General features: G+C 39.1%; 1 protein-coding gene across 1 annotated transcript; it reads right to left on the bottom strand.

The window, feature by feature from the left end:
- Positions 1–3,164: 3,164 nt before the first annotated feature.
- Positions 3,165–21,931, bottom strand: suclg1 (succinate-CoA ligase GDP/ADP-forming subunit alph). The gene is made up of 9 exons (XM_086032770.1): positions 21,775–21,931; positions 20,792–20,892; positions 16,329–16,445; positions 15,926–16,138; positions 15,534–15,591; positions 15,270–15,353; positions 13,202–13,353; positions 9,217–9,405; positions 3,165–4,627 (listed from the first exon to the last, which is right to left on the bottom strand). Exons 1-9 carry the CDS (start codon positions 21,806–21,808, stop codon positions 4,601–4,603), a joined length of 975 nt encoding a protein of 324 aa, XP_085888896.1. The 5' UTR covers positions 21,809–21,931; the 3' UTR covers positions 3,165–4,600.
- Positions 21,932–23,133: the final 1,202 nt, after the last annotated feature.

The following is a 23,133-nucleotide window of genomic DNA, read 5'->3' as shown; positions in this document are numbered from 1 at the left end:
GCCGTTAAAGCATAAGGCGTTAGCACAAGAACATTAGCACCTTACTGTCTGCGCAGCGTGTGGAGGTGATCATGAGCCTGCGTCTTCTTGTCGCGGGGTTGCCTCCCAAGCAGTTACGTGCGTTGTCAGACACCGCTTGCAGCCGCGAGAGTGAAGCAGCGTCAGACTGAGATAAGACCTCATCGAACACCAGGGCGGTCTTGAATGTGCGCATCCGACTCCACAGCCGAGTGTGGCCGCATTGGAACGCACCATTTCGGCTGTTACGTTCCAAGTTGGACAGCGTGTTGTGGGTCGAAAAATTGGGGCCAGTCCTCATCCAAATAGATGTGCATGTCTCCTCATTCCCACTTCAGTCTCTGTAAATATACTGACTGGTGTTAAATGCCTCGTTCGTCCTAACCGTGATCAGCAAAGAAGCAATTTAAAAAATTTTTTTTTTATATAAGCCAAGAAGCAGTGTGCGCTTGTCCCAACATAAATCTCTGTCGATCTGCTCACTTCCACATTTCCTCACCCTCATATAAATCAGCCACGGAGAGGTTAATCCTTTTGATATGTTAAAAGTGGTCTTTAGTAGGGATGTACATATAAATTTTGGTGCCAATTGATCACCGTTTTTGGACGTTATAAGCAATGAAAGTACAATGATTTCCAATGGAGAGTGTGTAATCGGTCCCTCCAGTGACTCCGACCGAACAAGGATTGAACGGTAGGGGGCGCGGCCATTCTCCTCATCAACAAGAGGCGTTATTCATGGAGTTACTTATTTCCTAATTTCTCCCAAATTTATTGATAAAATAGAAAATGACAATCCTTTTACTTTTCCTCATCAAAAAATATATAAAATGAACTTGTTAATGAAAACATGGCCATCTCGGCCCAACCATCCCTTTAAATATAGTTAATGGAATGGAATTCAATGCCAGAGCCATATCAAAAATGTTGCCACATTGTGTACGTATGTTCAATGGAACCCCTAACATTGAAAATATTGTATAATTTGGAGTTCTAATCTATTTATATTGCAGCAGGATTTTATGTCAATACCCAGTATTCAGATCTTGAATCACTAAAAGTTAATTTAACGTAAATACGCTGGAACATTTTACGGTTTGCATTTGCTATTAAATCCTGCAAAGTTGTATTAAGCCGTGTTTAAAGCAGTTAAACACCACCAAAGGTTAATATATGCTCTTTACAACAGACAGTGGGAGCCGTTCCTTTCAGCCTCTTAACTTAAAAGTCAGAACTTCTAAAATTTGATACAAATACAGCAGGCCTGTAGCTCCCCTGTCAGTCATTATGTTAATTTGCTGTGGCAGATTAAAAAGTAAGCAAAAGAAATACATTGTAAACAGTTTCACACTGCATACACAGGCTAATCTGCCCTGGTTACTGTGACGATAAATACTGAATAAGCTGCAGATTGTTTAATAGAAGGCATTGTATGCTACATTAAATTCTTTAGTTCATTTGAAGAGATTTTGCATGAGCAAAACAGCAGTAAAGTTATCTTACCTCTACATTTTCTATTACCCAGTGTACAGTAATGGTGATGTGTTTATCCTATAAGCCGGCCCTATGGATTTCTTTTCCCTTAATTACATGATAAACCACCCTTTTTGCATTTGCATTTTAGTTACATGTTTCTTTTTCATTAGAATTATGACTTAACATTGAAAAATGATTAATGATCAATTTTTGTCAACAGGGTTGTGGGGGCCGCAGACAGCCAATTTGGAAGCTTAGTGTTGATAGCCAGCTGCTGTCTGTTAGGCTGGATGGCCCCATGTGTAATGCAGGTGGTGGAAGGCTGAGCCCCCCCACCACTTTTCATGCCACTGCTAACACTAAGGTCCAGTATACACACTGTATATGAGCAACGTTATACAATTCACACTCTAATCTGGATTTTTCAATACACAAGGGATACCCATGTCCACAAAAGCTATTTACAAGTTAACAAATGTATTAGAAAAGAACATTAATGGCCAACCAAGTGGAAATGATTACAAAATGGTGAGTTTGCACACATTGACTATAATAAGGCATTGTATGTATTTCATACAATACTTAATTCTGTATTTTTTGCTGCATCTGTGTCAGTGACGTCACTCGGCCAATTTCAGGGGCGGTTACGGCAAACTAGTTAATTTGGTGTGCAGGGTTCCTCCGATCATGGAAAATCTGGAAAAGTTGGAAATGCATTTTCTTGGTCTGTGTGGATAGAATGGTGTAACGTAATTAATTCATTGCAACAGTCCACTTAGCATTGAGCAAACAAGCACAGCAATGACCGACACTCTCAAGCAATCGCCGCTCAAATTGGATATTTGCAAACAAAATGCTAGCAAAATGTAGTTCCAACAATGAGAAAATGTGGAGAAGTTTAAACTTTATTACTGAAAGTCCTTTACCAGTGACACACGCGAAAAATGCAGAATTTGCTCCAAGTCCTTTGACGTTAACCAGCATGGAATGAATCGGCACTGGAAAGCCACAAAGGAGAAGAAACACACATCAGCTGCCAAACACTGCAGATACAACTCCATCAGACAGTTTATTGCAACAAGTAATGATGCGACTGCAGTTTACTCCGCAGTGACACTGTTACTGCAGTGGTTGCAATTTCAACGGCAAAGCAGACGAACATGGCAGTGTCAAACCTAACAAGAGTAGTTTTGAACACTCAAGTTTTCTAGGCATTAAAGTGATCAACTCACAATACTCCTACAAGTGGTCGGAAGATGTAGCTGTCTTTTTCTGATGTTTATGTTTGTTTGTTTTACATCTCTAAATGCTTGTAGGTGTTGTGTCTTTGCTTGTGTGAAGCACATTTGAGTTGCCTAGTGTATGAAATGTGCTATATGAATAAAACTGCCTTGCCTTACATTTACCTGTTGTGAGAAAAAAAATATATCCATCCATTATCTATACCGGTTTAAAATGTTTATATTTACTTTGGTGATAAAACAGGGATACTTTGATTTGGTAAATCAGGAGATTGTATTCAGCTCTAAAGAACGTTTTTGTTCTCCATTTCTCCCACTCTCTGTAATGGTGAGAGGTCAGATAGTTCCTCGGCTAATGTTCAGGGTGTTAGTGTTGCTGCTTTTACAATCGTACAGTACATGTCAAAGTGCATCAAGATGCATCTGTGGTTTGATTGAGAGGCACAGACTTTATTCAACAGAACTCATTTTAACAGGCTACCTGAAGTACACAAATGCAATGTTAAAAAGACAAACTGATAATCACCACAACAAATTTGATTAACATATCAGTAGCTTTTGAACTAGTTTAATTGTGGAGACTTTGTGCATGGCTCGTGCTGATTAGCTTGTCAAATACGGCGCCCCTCTTATCTGTTTAGTTTAAGTTAACCAAACTAATTCGAATCTAGACCATGATAAATTACCTCAATAATAATATTTGTTAAATTACCGGTAATTCATTTAGGGCTGTGTCAATCAAAACTGAGAACTAATGTCTGTTATGGGTTTCAAAAGGTTCTGTCCTTAATGACATGAGTGAAAGTTAAAGTGTCTCACACACGCCTGGGTGTTCTAGCCCATTAAGTTCTCACTAAAAATGGGCAATGTTTGCAGGATTTAACAACGAGATGTTACATCTCTGATAATAAAGGCTTTGCATTCACACTTTTTTGGGGTGATTTACTCCTCATTAGGTCAAAACTGTCTTGGTCGCTGGCATTAGTCAATGAATGGTTTAATTTGTGTAAGACAAGAACAGTTCCTCTAAATTTCAGAATGCCATGCAGAAATCCCATTTAACATTTTAAGATTTAGCCTTGACATGTGCTGTATCTGGAAATGAAACATTCCCCTCAAGTCATTACCCTGCAATTGGTTCTAAATGTGAAACTGGCATACAGCAGCACAAGTTGTGATAATAATCACACCAACTCAGTGAGTGCCTTTGTATTTTAAATTAACATGCAGTATTTGAAATGCTGTGTCAGTTGTGATGCTTTCAAATGGTACAAAACAAGAAAAAATTAAAAAAAACAAAAAAAAAAACACTAATTGAAAGCACAAGACAGCATATCGTCGCTGTCATGTGAAAAACATCTTCATTTTTTTCTTATTTTTACATGAATGGTGTTTGTGCATTACAGACATCACATTAATGTGGAAAATTAACAAAGTTTCCAAAATTGGAGATACGTGTTTTCACAGGACAGCGACGATATGTAGGACTGCTGTCTATAATGGTATCGCATAAAAACAGGGAAGCAGCATGATGATGAGAAATATTTCTTATTCAGATTGCCAGGTGTTTACAAATGATGGGATACAATTCTTACAACAGATGCAGTCAACCAAAAGTGAAAGAAGGTACCGGTAAATAAAACCTGCAAAGCTTTTACATGGTGCATAATGGCCTCTTTAAAATACCAGCAAGACATTTTTTTTTTTCCTCTCTCTCTCTCTTTCATCATTTGCAAGTTGATGACAGAATGACAACATAAACACTGAATGTGTGCTCATGGTAGCTGAGACAACCAGGGTTAGAGAACAGGGGGGGATATGCACATCCAGAATCGGGTTGTTCATCTTGGAGGTCACGCATCTTCTCACAGCATCTTTCTCTTCTCAAACTCCTAAAAGACAAGAGAGGAAGGAGTAAAGCAACAGAGAATGACGTGACACAGACAGAAGGGAATTATTTATTTGTGTTGATGTCTCACAGCTCTTTTGAAAGTGGGGAAACAGGCTGCGAGAGCAGAAGAGAGCCTGTTTATATTTTCCCAAAAGTGGACCTCAGATGCCTGCAGGTTCATGACCAAGTTGCTGCTGCGAAAACTACTCACATTGCGCAATTGATCGAGACAGCTCGCACCGGCAATAATCTGGTAGATGTGAGCCTACGGTTGCTTTATATGTAAAATCGCATCATGTGACTATAAATGAGAAGCATTACGTTAAGTGTTGTTTATTTGTTAAAAGTAGCTATTTACATATTCAATTTCAGACATAGACAAAAAGTACAATTGCGCTTCCCTTGGAAACTTCTCTCCATGGGATGTGGGGCGGTAACTTAATGCAAATGCCATTTATCAGGTCCGCAGAACACACTAGGACTCACCGCATGGCCCATTCCAATGAGGATTGGAGATACGTAAAGGTATACTGCCACCCTGAGGAGGCATTGGGTGAATGTTTTAAATGCCTTCAAATCCTTTAAAGCCTCTTGTTGTTCTCGGAGCGGGCAAACGAATTAAGAAACCTTTTGGTGGGTCAACATGGGAGTTGTGCTTGATTGCAAACAGCTGCTTTAGAAGGGAGTCAGCAGGGCCCAGTCATTTGGGACGAGGCTTTTAAAGAAATAATGTAACGGCACGAAAATATGGAATAATAGAAAAGGAAGGGATGGCTGTGTTGCACACAGATGCTTTGGTGTGGTGCGAGGGAGTAAAACCACAGTGTTTGTGGAAAGGGGGGGAGGGGGACTTTGACAGGAGAACGACACCTGACAAGTAAAGGAGTAAAAATGAGGGAATGGAGGATGCCAGTCAAAAAGTGACAGCAGACAACGCGTTTTATTGAAACAGCAGCAAGAGCAAGAAAACATGTCAGGAAACAAGTGCAACACATTTAAAGGAGAGCAATGGCAAGCGCTCGACCCAACTGCGCCACAAAGTGTGACGGTGGACCCCGAGTGCAGTAGACTAAATTCATGAAGCGAAATTGACTCGGGCAAGTGTTTGTAAACAAAAGTTAAGAAGGTTGTAATTATTCTTGCATATTAATGAAGTCATCAGACGAACACGGTTTCTGATATCGCCTTCCTGCACCAGAGGCATTGCTAATTCCGGCGGCTATCACAGTAAATATTGCATATTTGAATTAGTTTCAAACGATGTCATCCACAAACAGCTTGGGAAATATGAAAGTGAATTGCATAAATTAGTGAATTTTGGACAAACATCTAAATTACTGCTGCACAAATTAAAATCTCATCAGGCGCATGAAAACCATTCATCAATTATACACTGAAGTCGTGTATATTCTTTTTTTTGTTTTTGTTGCGCTCATGAAAGTCGAGTGCGCAGTACAAAATTATGTTACACAAACCCATTACTTGATAACTGGAAACTAGGCACATTTAGAAGAGCATTCTTCTTATGTCTGACCCTCTATATACTATCCATTTTCCATCCATCCATCCATCCATTATCTGTACCGCTTCTCCTCACAAGGGTCGCGGGGCGTGCTGGAGCCTATCCCAGCTGTCTTTGGGCAGTAGGCGGGGGACACCCTGAACTGGTTGCCAGCCAATCGCAGGGCACACAGAGACAAACATCCGCACTCACAATCACACCTAGGGCCAATTTAGAGTATCCAATCAACTTACCATGCATGTTTTTGGAATGTGGGAGGAAACCGGAGTACCCGGAGAAAACCCACGCAGGCACGGGGAGAACATGCAAACTCCACACAGGGAGGCCGGAGCCGGGATCGAACCCACGACCTCTGAACTGTGAGGCGGACGTGCTAACCAGTCGACCACCGTGCCGCCCTATCCATTTTCCAGTTCCGATAAATTTGGACTGCATGTGGGGATTGTGCACTGCCCAAGTTGAATGGCTTGTGATGCAAATTTAACGATGAAGTCAAGTCAAAAATTGTCTTTACAATGTTGTGTATATGGCCCTCCCCCACCATGAAACATTTGTGTATCTTCTACAGCCGGGTGTAAATTTAATGAGCCACTACTGGGTCCAACATAATCATAGTTCCAAGGTAATGTCTTCATTCATATAATCACAAAGGTGGAGCTTAATCGAAAAGAAAGTGATAGTTAATATTCCAGTTAACTATGTCAAACTGATTGTTGATTCATCATCGTGTCCTGAAGCAATTGAGGTGACATTGCATACGCTATGAGGCAACAACCAAAATGTTTGAGAGGTGACAATTAAGAGAGTAATTAATTATTAACCGACCCCAAAGTCGATCACGTAAATGAGCAAATATGTGTGTAGTGTATCACAAGTCATGATGCGCCATCACCAACTACTGGCTTGCCACACCTCAGTGTTGTTGTTTTTAACAAACCATGTGAATGGGTATCATTTTTCACATTTGTTGTCTGTACATTAACCAATCAGAAAAGCAAGGGAAAAAACCATTGCCCTTTTTACAAGGTCATAAAAATATATACTTAGTGGCATGTAGGGCTGCTCGGTTAAGCGATTTTGAACCGAAACCGAATTTTCTGGATAAAACGATGTTATAAACGTTCCAATCGGCACGTTCGATTTTGTTATTTTTGGTGTATCTAAGCCACCGTAGTTTCCTCTGCATTTCCGCTTTCTCCTACGAGCGCGCAGTCCGAAAACAAGAATAGCATCCATGGCTACCTACCGGCGATTCTGCTACCTTTGCTCAGGCAAGTGAGCGTTTAGTTAATAAAGCGGGCAAAAATAGATCTGTAGAGTAGTGCGTGCCCCGCATGTACAATACAACTTGTGAGCAATTAACTCAATGTCTGAAAGGCGTCCCTTGTGTTCTCCTCTACAACGGACCTCTGGTGCAGGCGGACAATGCATCCGTATTTTATTGGGGGGCCGTTTTGCACTAATCATTGATTTATGTTTAAGTAAGACCAGGGAGAAAGGTGAAAGGCCAGTCACTAGCTGGTTGCCAAAATGACTTGCTGACAGACTGTCTGTTTGGTTTACAGACTCATGTTGATGATTTCGTTTCAGATGGTATATGCACTTTCTTCTTTCATTATTGGTTTAATTAAGAACAGATCTGAAATCTATTGTTTAAGTAAAACGCTGCTAATCCCGATGGATTGCTCTGTGTGTATTAAATTGAATTGACTGGCATTTTGAGTTCAAAGAAAGAAACATTAAGTTAAATAAAAGACATTCAAAATACTTCATTTTTCATTATTTTGCAAAGAAATCGTAATCATAAAATCGGGTTTGACAGAAGATCGGGATTTTCTTATTAGGCAAAACTGAACAGCCCTAGTGGCATGTATCGCGGCTTAATATGATGATGAGTTTTGTATATGGACGCCTGCAAATTAGATGGCACATTTTGCTGATGAACCTGCATCACACAGCACCCATTTTTAATACAAGTGTCTTATTCTACACTTACATGGATATTATCTTACTTTCGGGGGCTGTTGCGGGACAATGGTTTTCCCACAACCTAAACAGGTCCCACATTCAATGCATAGTCCCCTTGTATCTTAGTATGTCTTAACCACTTGCATTACAGCAGTCTATGAGATTAACAGAGATGTATGAACACTGTGGGAGGGGAGGCAAAATGTGCATTGCGCATTTTTCACAATTACACTCAATGATTATGAATTAAACTTAGGGGAAAAAAATGTGTGCGTGTGTAAATCAATATCCACAAGCGGAAGAGCTAGCAGTGGTAATGAAAGTTTAAGATGACGAATGAATGTAATGCATGCATTCCACTTTTTACATATCCTTTTAAGAACGCTTCTTTTGACATGTGCTGAAATAGAGACACAGCAGCTTTAATTCAGCCACTGTCAAACATGCATAATTATATTACATTCTAACCTTCTTTCCGGTATATTAAAAGTTCCTGATCATACTTTCTACTACTAGATGATATAGTCTCAGTTCAAAGTAAATCTACAAGGGAGCATTTTGTATCATTTGTTTTTTACTTGGTGTGGTGCAAGGGAGTAAAACCACAGTGTATATGTTATACAGTTACAGCTACGCAGTTTATATGTAGATTTTTTTGGACTGTACTGGTCTTATCACCTTTCAAAAATAATGGCAAAAATATTTGTTTGCCAAATTTGTTTTGCCTAAATCATCTCATTATGAAAAAAAATACATCTTACATCTTCAGTTGAACAGATCATACAATTCTACCCCTGAATTGAAAATATTAATAAATATAATCAGTACAGTATTTCATTATGTATTTTTTTTCTTTTTTTACTTGAAAGCAACGTTGACGATATCGATGATGATATATATCGCCTACCCCTACCCGACACCTGTTTGTGTCTCCTATGATTACTTTCAAGGAGAAAAACAAAAGAATTCAAAGATGCACCCTAAAGTTTTTCCGAGTCCTCTTAGATGAAAATTAGAGATTCATCAGCGTGTACATAACAGGATTTAATAGCCCATGTACTCCATGAAAATTACGGTTTGCATTTTAGAACAAGACTCACCTTGAACATTGTGCTGCCGAGCTGGGCAGGGGACATGCTGACTACAACTCCAGCTGATTGCAGGGCAGCAATTTTCTCTTTGGCGCCTCCTTTTCCACCAGCAATGATAGCACCGGCATGACCCATCCTTCGCCCGGGAGGAGCGGTAAGCCCAGCGATGAAGGACACCACGGGCTTGGCTTTTGCACCCTGGACATACCACCAGCAAGGTGAGAAATAAGGAAAATAAAAGGAGATGAAAAGAGCCACTAAAAAGGATATCATCTCATTTCCAAGCGTGAGGACTTGGACAAAACATTCTAATGGCGTGGTCATAGGCAGAAAAGAAAGAAATATAGGAGAGGGAGTGGGCATAAATCAGGGCAATTTGTTTTCTGCACCTGCATTTTATTCATTTATTACAAATTAAACAACCCATGGCCTCCCATTACAGGGCCCTCATGATAAGAGTCTTATCTAAGCAGCCGTCTCTGTCTCAGACCGCATTATTAAAACAAAGGGTCAATCAAGCAGTTTAATTGCATGGGTTGGAGGATGACCAGATAGGGGCCAAGGCGCCTGCCATCTCAAATCATCTCACTTCTGAGATGGTAATTAGTCATGCAGCCACTGATTAGCTCAGCGCCTGTCTGTCTACACTGCTTGCTCCTTGATGGATGTTGCGCTCAATAGATCATTTCCAAGGTGAGGAGCATTAATATTTCATCCATCGCAATAACATCATAACTGGAAAGAGGGACAGTGTGAGGACTCTAATAATGCGGTTCGAATCATAAAAAAAAAATGCATGAACAACCACACTAAGCATAGAAATACAAAGATACGGTGTAACCTCTAAAGTTGAATGCACTCAATGTCAAATTGTGAATTTGATTAATTCTGGGGGGCTGAACAATGTGGTCAAAACGTCATATAACCTATTAATGCCAGAATTAAGCAATTCTTCAGAAAAAAATGAATGAGTAAAAGAAATACGTAGAAATATAGAAATCAAACATTTTTACTGCAGTTCTGTTTTAAAGATGAAATCAAGTAAAAAAAAAAAAAAAACGTAATATGTTCTATACGCCCCCACAAGTCCAAACGGTATTCTGAGTTAATATTGTGTTTGTGAAACAAGAATTAAGCAGAAAAATCCCCCCTATTTTTATGCATTTTAGCAGGTTGCCATTTTGCTTTGTACTGCCACTTGCTGTTGACTGAAAGCGGAGAAAATCTCTTTCGTTGATATTGTGATAAACATCTTGAATGCTAATCTCTAGATAGAGAGGATAAAATATATCGTTCAGCCCTAGTCTCCGCGAACTATCGCATCTTTGGACGGGAATCTTTCATGGTTGTGGTTCTTCACGCATTTTTTCCCAGACAGCATTCAAACAATTGATTGTTTTGAGGAGCATCCGGTTGAGGCGGTGAGGAAGTAACAACGTTCCTACAATGCATCGTCTAAGGAATATAATGACGCACAGCTGCCGAATAATTCATGGATAGGCGGTAGCGAGAGTATTGTGCCTGGAGGAGAGAGCACCTTGCCACAAAAGGCACAATACTTGTACTTTCTGTCAAATCCCATGCTGACAATCTAACCACGCTTACAATTATCATAAGTCAAGTCTTCTTTGTATGACGTGATTTAATTACTCAATTAATGTGTCAAAATAGACACTAAAACTTTTGGAAAGGAGTAGCACACCAACAATGATTTTACTTTTTGGATCTTTCTACTAAAGTAAGCCGTTCCGTTAGGGTAACTCGGTGGGAGTGGTTTATTCAACAAACAAGATTAAAAAGTGAGGCTAATACCACAAATATGACCTGAAATACTGACACGGTTGCACCCACATTGGAAACCTGGCATTTATCTAGCTCAGTCTTCATGCAGCTCAAATTACTATGCAGTGTTGTTTCCCCCAAATTACAAAAGGGTTTATGTAAGCTTGAGGGAGACAAGCTGGGCTAAAAGTCATGAAGCTGAAATGAGATGAAAGAAATATCACTAAACCTCCATGGAAGCTTGGGCCAAAGATACTCAAGCAAATTATCATACGCTTATCCTGTCTAAGACCTTATTTCTGGATTCAAGAATCCAGCAAAACCACAGCAACGCCTGGAAGACCTTTGATACAAGTGACTTTTAATACCATATTATGTTGGCAAGCACGGCAGAAATTGATACCCGGTGAACCTTGAAATATGCCCTGCATTATGAAATCTGACAGCAGAACCAAGAGGGAGGTACAAGGTTGTTTTCTTGGATTTCACACAATTATGGTATTGACAGATTAACTCTGTCTCCAGCCGTTTAAATCGATGAATAATGAAGCTTTGTTCCCCCCCCCAACGCGAAACAAAACTATGAGTCATAAATACAGATGATTTGGCAGAAAATGTAGTCTGCACTCTCTGCTGCTAGTGCGGAATGCAGAGATTTAAATGCTATAAAGCAGTGTTTTTCTAACTTTTTTGAGTTAAGCTCATTGACAAAATCCCGCGGCACACCAGCATCTGAAATTGTGAAAAAAAAAAAGCTTATTTTAACAATATAAGTGTTATATTGTTTATATAAACATTTTTTAACATTGAAGAATGACATATCATAACGTCTTGAATAGGAATTAAAATAAACTAATGCGCTTGTCTCTAAACAAAGACAATTTGCTACCTGCTGCTGATACCTGCTGGTATGGAAGAGTACTACAATGTAGTCAAGACATGATTACGCTGCCGAGCGCTAGACCGCACAGACACACAAATTAGATAATTTCCCACAGCACACCTGGCAATAATTCACGGCACACCAGTGTGCTGCGGCACACAGTTTGAAAAACATTGCTCTAAAGTACAGTTTACTTTTAAGGTGGTCTCATGAAAAAATGACTTTGAACAAGTTCTAATTATTAAGCCATTCTATACTAAATAGGCAGTGTTGTTGAAGGCTTGTAGATTAAATGTTTTTCGACTTGAAGCGACGACTCTTGTGTCTCCTGTCACCAGTCATACTACGGTGTAATAGCTTTATACCTGAACGGGTCTAGATTTCACACATACAAAGTAAGTGAGTAAAAGGAGACAACAATTATTTCTGTGTTTTAGGGTGAATGTTGAAAACTAAAAGGCTGGAGTTAATCCATGGTTATTAATGACTTATTTGTATCCAACCCACCGACTCTTGTTTGTACCGTCGGACTTTTTCTTATAGTCCCTTTAAAATGAGCCACGGAGTAACTTTCATTTGCTGCAAAAATCTTAACTTGGAGCTTGTGTTGTCTGTTCCTAATTGTTAAGTACAACACTTCGTGTGAGATGTTCGACACATTCGGCTTCAAGAGCAGGTTATGTTACCTACTTTCTCGCTTGCTTCATTTGAACTGCGCCTCGCTGTCAACACTTTGGGTGACGGGGCTGTGTTGGTTGCTGTTTGTACTTATTTGTGGAGAGCGAGTTAGAGAAAGCCAGAGAGAGAGAGAGAAGTTATTCTCCCGAGACGCTTGCAGGAGATTTGCATGCATTAGAGTTACTGAAGGTAAATCAAATCAATTTCTCAGCTTCAGCGCACCATAAACACACTAAAGAAAGACGGAAACAAAACGCACACCCGCACTAAGTAGCAAAAGTGCGGGTCTTGCCTGGATTTAAAAATGTCAATTACAGTTTCTTGCTGCACAAGCGAATCATCTCGCTGCTCTATGTGGTCACAAAAGATGTGTTGCTCACCATCACGGTACATTTGCAAAACATGCCCCGTGAGTAGAAAGCTCAAGCACACATCTGCCATTCTTTATCCTGATCATGTTAATCACACAGACCTTGCGGACAAAAAGGGGGAGGCCTGAAGCAGCGATCAAGAAGAAACACTATCAGAGATCATATTGTGATCTTCAGTTAGGCTGTACTCAATGTACGTTGCATTGAAGAAGATATCTTATATTGAGGCGCTGGATAAGAAAGAAAGTTACGGGTAAGCAAATAAGTTGGTGTCCCTTACCGAGTTGTGTTGTTTAAGATACTCTGCTGCATTCTCCTCTGCATTGCCGCCAATCTCCCCAATCAGGATTATGCCCTCTGTCTTGGGATCCTGCAGGAACACCTCCAGGCAATCTATGAAGTTTGTACCGTTGAACGGATCCCCGCCAATACCTATGCAGGAGAGAAAGCAAATGTGTGTGGTGTACCCGTGGCTCTCTCAGGAGCATCGGCGTGAATATTTGAAGACCACATGGCAGCCAGAGAACGGAATGCAAATCAGGCAAAAGGAACTTTAAGCCCCATACCCCCTGATCATCACAGCGGTAGCAAGCTCTTTCATGGCTCCTCATTGGGGATTTGTGAAAACAATTCAGCACAGCCGGAATTGCTTCTGGTGAGCAAACGAAATATTAATAGATGGATTTACTTTGAGCGTGATTTTTGTGTATTCTTCATCTCAAGTGTATTTCTTTATTCTGCCTCATCAGGCAGTGCACCGACGCCTACGTTTAGCGACTTCCCAGAGTATTAAGACCTCCTTACCTTTTGCACACTGCAATTCTTTTCATTTCAATTCAATTCAATTTGGAGAGAAGATGACAAACTCTAGGTTGCCAATATTGCTTTTGAATTCCCTATCATTAGGATGTTGCGCAATTTAATGGTGTTTAGAGTCTGGTTTCTGCCTACAAGATGATGTTTACTTTAACAATTACCATCTTACAGGTCCATCAAGATATCACTGAGGGAATTATCTGCCCCTTTCAGAATTGAATACTAACTGAAAAACTTGGACTGTGTGCTTTTTAAGTAGGGAAAAAAAACATTTTTACCAATACAACATTAATCTAAAATGGGGGTGGGGTGGGGTGGGGTGGGCATAGCTGAACAAACACTGAGGGGGACTGTCACATAAGATCGATCCTACACTATATTATTTAACTACAAAGGGATATGAAAAGAGAAACCCTAAAGCAATAGGATCTGTATTCCTCGTAACAGCTAGCAGAGGCCAAGTCTATTGTTTGTATTTACAAAAAAAAAAAAAAGAAATTCAACTGCAGGATTTCACTAGCTCAGAGAACATACAGGTCAATTTATGTTGCTAGTGTCAAGTCTACTTCAAACAATGAAGATCGAGCCAGGATGTGGTTAAATACAAGCTAGACGTTCAGAAAAAGTTGACTTCTTTCACCCCCTAGAAAAAGAAAAAGGTTAACAGGACTTTTCTTTAGTGGTACAGACTATTGGTTCCACCGCACTTTATCTTTAATGTTTCCTTTCACCTTCAAAAAGATCGCTACAGGCATGAGAGCCATTAAGCGCTTTCTAAAAGTATTTCCACTGCACGATTACAACTCCTGAAGCCCCATATTCACAGGCAAATATCAACAAACTTATGTGTATCGTAAAAAAAAAAAAAAAAACCACCAATTTTAAGAAGAAAAGTTATGAATAATAATCAAAGCGAAGCACATTAACAGCAAAACAGATGACTGTGATATTAAATATTGTACCAACGGTAATTTGCTGCAGACCCGCAGGTCAGAGTCATACTTTAAAGATTCTGTCGCAGTACCACCAATAAACCACTTTAATAAACTCTACAGCATTAAACTCCACTGCAGCAGCGGCCTTTATGAAGTCATACTGGAGGACACGCTATAATTAAAATGTCAAAATCATAATGAACCCAAGTTGTTTTTGTGTTATTTGGGGTGTCAGACTTGACCTATGTTATCGGTTGGGAGATAAATTGGCCAAATATTTTTTTTTGTATAAAATAACACATTTTCTTAATAGTAAATAATAGTTGTGCTGTCAAGAAGTGACCGAACTTGCCATTATGGACAATTGATACCGACGCACTCAATCCCTCTAGAGAATATTACGAGAGCACAAACATGAACTGTCTCAACAAAGTGACAATATGGACTGGTTCATGTTTGACTTGATCATTAATTTCTTAGCACAGTGGGGTGATTTGGCAAACAAATCAGCATATTTCATTCAAGTGTGAACAGCAGAGCACTAAAAGAGTCTTTTGTCGCATAAATAAAGAGGAGAAAACATCACATTGACCTTACCAATGCAGAGGGACTGGCCAAGGCCAACTTGTGTAGTTTGGTGCACAGCCTCATATGTCAGAGTTCCTGATCGAGACACAATACCTGGTAAGAAGGCAGAAAGATGTTAAAATGTGGGAGAAAAACTCAAACGTATATAAGTTTGATTAAGTATAAAGCAGATGTCTGCTTGAGGTTACATTTAAATTCAGGAATTGGTTAAACAATATTTAATTTAATTACAGTTCAATCCGATCTAAATAAATACAAATCTGGAAATCTTACCGATCCTTCCTTTTTTGTGAATGTGGCCAGGCATGATCCCTATCTTGCACTCTCCAGGCTAAAAATAAAACATGTAAATAAACAGTTTCAATCAAACGAGAAAAAAAAACAGATCAAAAGACAGAACACTGTTTTAGCTCAACCTTTTGAAGTGTCAATGTCACTCCCTCATATATAGCTCAATTCATGAAACATTTGGCAAAACATCCAATTTGCTAGTCACTGTTGAGTTTCCACAGCAAAAATCCATACAAATAATCTTCAAACTATGACTTGGAATCCTTCATGTTCCTTATCACCAGACAATGTATTTAATGTCAAGACCCTTAGCATGCGTGCATTCAGCCTTGTGAACAGATAGAGAAACAAATACAGTATGTTCATGTGCTTACGTTAATGACTCCTGGGCAGTTAGGGCCGATGAGACGAGTGGCACTTTGGCGCAGCAGTCTATGTTTCACTTTCACCATGTCCTGCTGGGGGATGCCCTCGGTGATGCACACCACCAGGGGAATCTCGGCATCAATGGCCTCAATGATGGCAGCTGCAGCAAACGGAGGGGGCACATATATCACGGTGGCATCAGCTCCCGTGCCTTCCTTTGCCTGAGGTAAGAAATAAAGGCGTTGGAGGTGGATTAAACATGGCAACTGTGAAATTGTTAAACACTGCCATCTAATGTCTATTTAGAAAAATGAGTCCAAACACCCACACATTTTGATGTCCAAAATGAATGTTTGGCTTTTGCAAAACAACATGAAAGTTGTAATTAGTGTTGAACAAATTCACACTGACCTCCTTGACCGAGTTGAAGACAGGCAGGTCAAGATGAGTCTTGCCCCCCTTGCCAGGAGACACACCTCCGACTAATTGCGACCCATAGTCAAGAGACTGTTGACTGTGAAATGTCCCCTAGGTGGAAAGAGAAGTCAGTGTGTGAATGAGTGCGAGATGAGGATAACTCGCTGCTGCAGTGTTTGACTCAGAGAACTCATTCACAAGAGACTAAATGTGTCATCCAGCATCCTCTCGCATCTTTCACCAGGGCTGCATTAAAGGAGGCACAAGAGAGAATCAAAGTACGTCTATTGACGAAGATGCTGGTACAAATGCTCAGTAAAAAGAAAATGAAATCATCTCGGCAGAGAAATAATGATATGGGTGCGGTTTAATCACTTGATGACAAAAATGTACAACACACCTATAAAATAATTCACATTCTTGTTTGTAATGTGAATTAAAGCTTGGCTTTAGAGCCTTAAAGTTAAAACGGACTCACACACAAAGAATTTCCAATTTCAATCTGTCTCCTTCACTTGTAGAAAACACAAATGAAATTGACAGTCCAAAAAAGTTATGCTTTTTGCTGATTTCAAGGTTTCTTTTTTTTCTTTAAATGCAGTTTTGAGTGTTTCCTTGCCCGGTTGGGGGGTTTAGATCAGGGGATGTCACTAATCTTTGTGAAGCCCTTTGAGACTCTTGTGATTAAGGACTATACAAATAAATTTGGCTTGACTGGTATTTAGTTGATTTCTCCTGAAACTAAAGAAATATTGAAATGTTTGTTCGTATTTAGTTGATTTCTCCAGACACAAAGCAAGTATTGATTTTTTTTCCTCTGGCTATAGTTTTTTTTTTTTTTCCTCAGAGTGACTTGCATCAACTTCCACAGAAATAACATACAGTAACTTTAATCTTTTTTTCTTTCCAGATAAATTGGGCATGTCTTTTTGGAAAAAACATGTCTTTTTGGAAAAAACATGATCCTTTATAAATAAAAATTTTAAATGTTAACAATATAGCAAAATGAGCAGTCAAAATGCATGGTCAAAGCTTAACAACATCCGTTCCAGCGCTCTCACACTCCCCCCCCCCCCCCCCCCCCCCCCCCCGCCCCCCACATGTAGAGCTGTTACCTCAGGTCGATACAGGCACATAACATGTTGATAAAATGACCGCTGTTGCACTGTAAATACAGCCATCGTGTATTTGGCAACGCTCAGCACAAGTGGCTGATTGCTGTCCAACGTGCTCAGGCAACAATTTGAACATGATTCTGCTCATGTAGTCTGTTTCTTAGTGGGAATTAAAGTTGCACTTTAAAACACTTTTTTTAAAATTCCTATGATGGGTCAGAAAAGTCAATAAATAAACATCCAGAAAAGTTATCAGAGCTTTTTCTACTACTATTCCTTTCTTTTTTGCATTTTCCATGAGTTTGGCAACACTTTTAGTTCAGTATTGGTACTACATGGGAGGAGACCTAGGCTGCAGTAAAGCCCTGGAAAAGATTTTCAAATAAAGAATGCAGCAGTCTAGTGAAGTCAGTGGGTTGCAGGCTTGATGGAGTTATTGCAAGTCTGGTTTATGCCAAAAAATATTAAATGTTATTCACTTTAAGTTCATTTAATAATGTCCATTCCAATACTGTTGATCAGTTGAAAGTGGGTGGTTTCAAACAAAAGGTGGTCTGTCCTGAGTTGTTTAACAAATTTAGATGAAAATACCAAGAAATAAAAGTTGGAATTCTCCAATTTAGTCTCATATTCATATTTTGATCTGAAACCCAAATGTCTTCAGTATACAACAAAAAGAAAATGAATTGACCCTGCCAATTCAATACTTTTGGAAGGAAATGTATTGTAGGGGCAAAATAGGGGCAGTTATTATTTAGGGGCAGTCTGGAGCCCTGAGTAGTGCTGATGAAAAATTGGGGTCCCACCTCCATCATTTAAATTGCCCATCCCCATTGCAGACCATCTTACCGGTCTGATGTAAATGGCTTTAATGATCCTAGAACTAAAGGAATTATAGGATATAGAAAAACTGCATAATTTTGCCAATTTGGCTTAACGATAATGCCGTAATCATGATTGAAAAGTAATTAAATTAGAGTATGTGTTACTGAAAAAGTCAAGCACATTATTAACACCGTTACTTATAACACAGTTATTACTATCACCGGTTAGCGAACAATAACATACGTTTAAAACTGCTTATTTGAATCAAAACTGTAGTACACTTTAACTGTTTAGGCAGTCTTTTTTTTTAATTACTCAAAAGGAGGTAATCCTTTCAAGCAAGTCTGTTCTAAGTAATTTGTTTATTAGGTACAAATATTACCCAACTGCTTTTATTGAAAATAAACATGAGAAACTGCTCAATGACTACTGAGATTTTTTTTTTCTTCTTGCCATTGTGAATTAGCTCAAATCCCATCAGTCATTCATCTGTTAATTATCACTGAGGAAACTGAGACAATGTAGTGTGGCAAAGGGTCATACTGTAGAAGAAGATAAAGAAGATAAATAGTAAGAAGATAAACGATTGATTTTCGAGTGCAGATTACAACTGCCTTATTAAGACGAATTAGAAGCTATGAATCAGCAGTTCCATTCAAATGTAATATATATCTCCTCTCTGCTCACTTGGCTGTTTTTCCCCCACCACCATTATCATTGCAAATGGGACAATAAATTTGAAGAATGGCTTGCTTATCAAGCTCGAACACAAAATGTATTCTCAATAACCCTGGCTTCATTTCTCATCCTTTTCTAATTACCTGAAGTGTTCATTGGAAACATTTTATTATGTTGAGGGCAAAGGGGTGGATGAAAAATGGCACATTGCCAAGCACAAAGGGGGATATAAATCTGTAAAGACTCATGTTTCTGGACTGCCAAAGACATTTGCTAAATTTTGTTATTCTCCTTGAGCACACATGTTCAGAGAGTATCAACAGAGTCTTGTCCAAGTGCTTTTTATTGATTGAAACAAGGACTTGGACAGCTGTGGCCTGCTTTGTAGTTAGTCAAGTCAAGTCAAATTTATTTATATAGCACTTGATGACGAAAAAGTCTCAAAGCCCACAGTTGACAAACATTAACGACATGACCTGATTTTAACCTGCCATTAACGCATTTAATTTTCATATTTTCTTAAAAATGGTGCGATGTCTAACGCATAACACATTATCATATATGTGTATATTCTGATGCATTTCATTGGCTAAGAGACCAAGAATTGTTTTTAAAAAAATAAAAATAAATAAATTTAAAAAAAGATATATACGCCCTCGGAGGATGTCCCAGAATTTTTGGGAGCAGTAATGGCGGACGCAGACGACCGCAGGAGCTCTGAAATAAGTGCCGGTAGAGATACAGGCATCGCGCTTGTGGACGTGGAACCAGTGGAACCAGTCAAATGTGATATATGGTTAAAATATACCGTATGTTTGTAGACAATGACGATATCGACGGCTTTATAACAGAATAGAGGATGGTAATTACCACTCTATTTTTTTTTTAATTGAAAAAAGAGCTTCTCTTGCCCTGACACTTTATTTTTACATTTTTGATTGAAATAGTAAATAATAGTAAACTCAGCCCTGTGTGAAATCCACATGTCCCAGCTCTCAAATTCTTTTGGACTTATGTTTCTATCTGCTACAGGGACTGAAATATCAATTATTTTGCAGATGTTGAATTCCCGGGAAAACTTCTGATTTTTTTTAGGGTGATTCTGATGTCGCCCTTGGGTTTTAGGGAGATGTTGCGCCAGGCGCTTTAGGCCTTAATGGGTTAATTTTCAAAGAAATTTCCCTATGGCAAATTCCCTTTCTAACAATACCTGTTTTGTGAACATTGACTCAGTAGTTGAGATATGAGGGTTCAAGGGAAGGCAGCCACGCCCATTTTGCCAAAAATGTCAAAATTCGGCAGCCCATTCTCCCAAAGCCCTGCTCTGATTGATGTAAAATTGCGATTGTGGTGTGCCATCCCTATAAACAAGTACAGCAAGATTCATTAAAATCAAAATCTGCTTCGTTAAAATGTTCTGATTTTTTGGGTGATTTGGCATGGAAAAACTCATGTTTACTAATGCTGTGGTTACAATAGATATAGGCTTTCAATATGCTAATAAACTGTCCCAGTTAGTGAAAGAATACATGTGGTTATGTATTCATATTTGTATGAACACTTGTAGTTATTTAGGCAGAAAAAAAATCTAACATTTATTTCGAGGTGAACGTAAGTGCTCTAAGTTTCTTGTAGTGTATGTCGCACAGTCGCAGTAAGTTCCATTTTTGGTTCTATGATTATCATTTTCTTCTTGGCCATCACTGGTATCTGTTTGTGGTGAAGTCAAAGAAAAAGCAAAACAAGAAACTTGGGTGTTACATCTAACTGTACATTCGAAAATCTCTCCTTTGTGAATAATGAGTGGTGCAAACACTGTTCCGATTTTTCAAAACAAACCTGCTTTCCTGTGAAACCTTGACAGATGACCTTAGTGTTCTTGGTGATGTACAGGTTCTGTCTTGTTCCTGTATAACAGTGCCTGACGCCACGTTGCTGCACTGAACAGAGACAAAAAAAACAAAAACAAATTGCAACACATCATTCGCAATTTGCAACAACTTCACTTTTTTTTTTCAAAGGTGAATTAAGCACATTGTATTAAGAAGCGGTAGTAATTTAGGTTAATTAGGGATAGCATGCAACGCCACTGACTGGCTTATCTGGTTTAATATAAACCAATGTCTGCATACTTGAACAAGAAGGATGTTGTGCATGCGTGTTATGAACGGATATTAACAGATGCAAGTTATAAGGCATTCGGGTAAATTGGAATGTGTGCAAACAGAGCTTTTTATTTTTTTACTCGGTCAGTTATTAAAACAATCAAATCTTAAGTGACATTAGGCAGTCAGGCGTGTAAAAAAAAGCACTCACGACTGAACTTTGGTCGATTGCACCTCATACACAAAGCTCCTCAATGACAATGAGCAAAGTTCAGTTGCAAACTCGAAAAGGTGATGAGAATGTCAGTGTAGCTGTCACGAATTCGTAAAGCAGGCTACCAACACTGATTGAATGAAGAAAAAAACAATTACATTCAAATGTGCTACACATTAAATATAAAAGTAGCTGATAGTGTACATTTGTAGTGTGAAAACTAACTTGTCCTGTGAATTCTCAGCTGCTTAAGCAGCTGTCAATAGGTTAAAGTTAGGTTGTGGCAGAGCGTTAGCATAAACAAGCTAGTAAGCTTACAGTGCCTTCACACTCAATTCACTTGCCTGCCTGCTAGCATGCTAACAACCAGGCAACTTTTATGTACTATTGCTAACAAAAGCGAAATAAAAGCGCAAACGAACCCAGCTGACACACAACAGCCAAAGTACAGTTATGCAATAATGAAGCAGTAATTCGATGAATGTGTAATGGTGAATACTTACAAAGCAGCCTGGCAAATAACCTGCAGTGGGACATATTCGGTCATTCGCCAATGACACTCTAGGCTCTGGACCTTTAGCACGGATATTAGCTGCCCATAAATATGCCCGTTTTCAAATAAAACTATTCGATTGACGTGACAATACTTTTATTCTTGCATATAAAGAGTATTATTTAGGCATATAGATATATGGTTTAAGGCATTTTCTGGGGCTATTCATGGACTAAAATGGCATCACATATAAAACGTATTATATTTTCAGGCATAGAATCAGCTTCTGCGTATGGCTGGTGCAATTTGGGTATTGTAGTGTTACAAGAAAAATTACATTTATCAAAATCTAACACTCGAGGGCGCAAAATGCAAGCGAATAGGACTCGGCTTCTCGTCACGCCGCACTAGTGTTTGGTGAATAAAATGACGACAAGTGGTATAGAACATTGGTGAATGTTAAATAATAACTAATTGAATTTTTCATTAATTATTTAAAAGTATTTATTCGCTATACATAGTACCACATTGGACTTGCACAATTTTAGGTTTCAATGGGTATTCTGGCTTGTGTTGCGCCATCTGCCACACACTGGTAGAGTCCTGTCACCTTTACTTTTCAGATTTCAGCTATTTCTGATTGTAATGCGACTTGGGGATGTATTTGCCAATGAAACACATAGCCCTCATCTTTCATCTAGAACACATTCTGTTATACAATAAAAGTTTTGCATGCACGTGTTGGTCCTGTATATGTCCCATTGTGGTCGCAGAAAGTACATCATAACGGCAGAAAAAGGATCCATCAGCATGGCGGTGTAAATGCGAGGTAAGACATTCCTAAACAAGACTGTCGCTGTCTATGCCATGCACTAACACGAGACCTTGTGTGATTTTGAAAAACAGCTAATGCTACTCCTTTATCATACATACATCTATAAATACAGTTGAGTTGAGTTGTTGACTACAATTATTTACGAGGTGCTACAAAGCATGCTGGGAGCGCGCAGTCTCACTATTGAAAATATGCATTTAATGTCATATGTGTTTTAAACTGGCAGTTTTAATTGACGTTCGTTAATATTTTTATGATTAAGATGCATATTAGCGTAAATACGGCTGCATAAGTTCCACATTGGGTCTGAGCCATACAACCAGTTTCACAATCAGAACCGCAAACTACTAAACATTGGCCGTTTTGTTTGGCACCGGCAGTCAAAATTTCCGAGTTTCATGAACTAACCTCTTAGCACCGCCCTCATACTGCTTTCCAATCAAAATCTACCAACTCCTCGGGTGGTGATTGGTTGCGCGAGTCGTTCGAGAAGTATTCACGACGGTAATTACGCTCTTTTTTGCTTCTCACAAA

The sequence above is a fragment of the Filicampus tigris genome, chromosome 6 (assembly GCF_054856515.1).
Source record: "Filicampus tigris isolate MCC_2025a chromosome 6, RoL_Ftig_1.0, whole genome shotgun sequence".
NCBI classification, from domain to species: Eukaryota; Metazoa; Chordata; class Actinopteri; order Syngnathiformes; family Syngnathidae; genus Filicampus; species Filicampus tigris.
The sequence above is the reverse complement of the archived record's forward strand: the minus strand, read 5'-3'. Positions and strand labels throughout refer to the sequence as shown.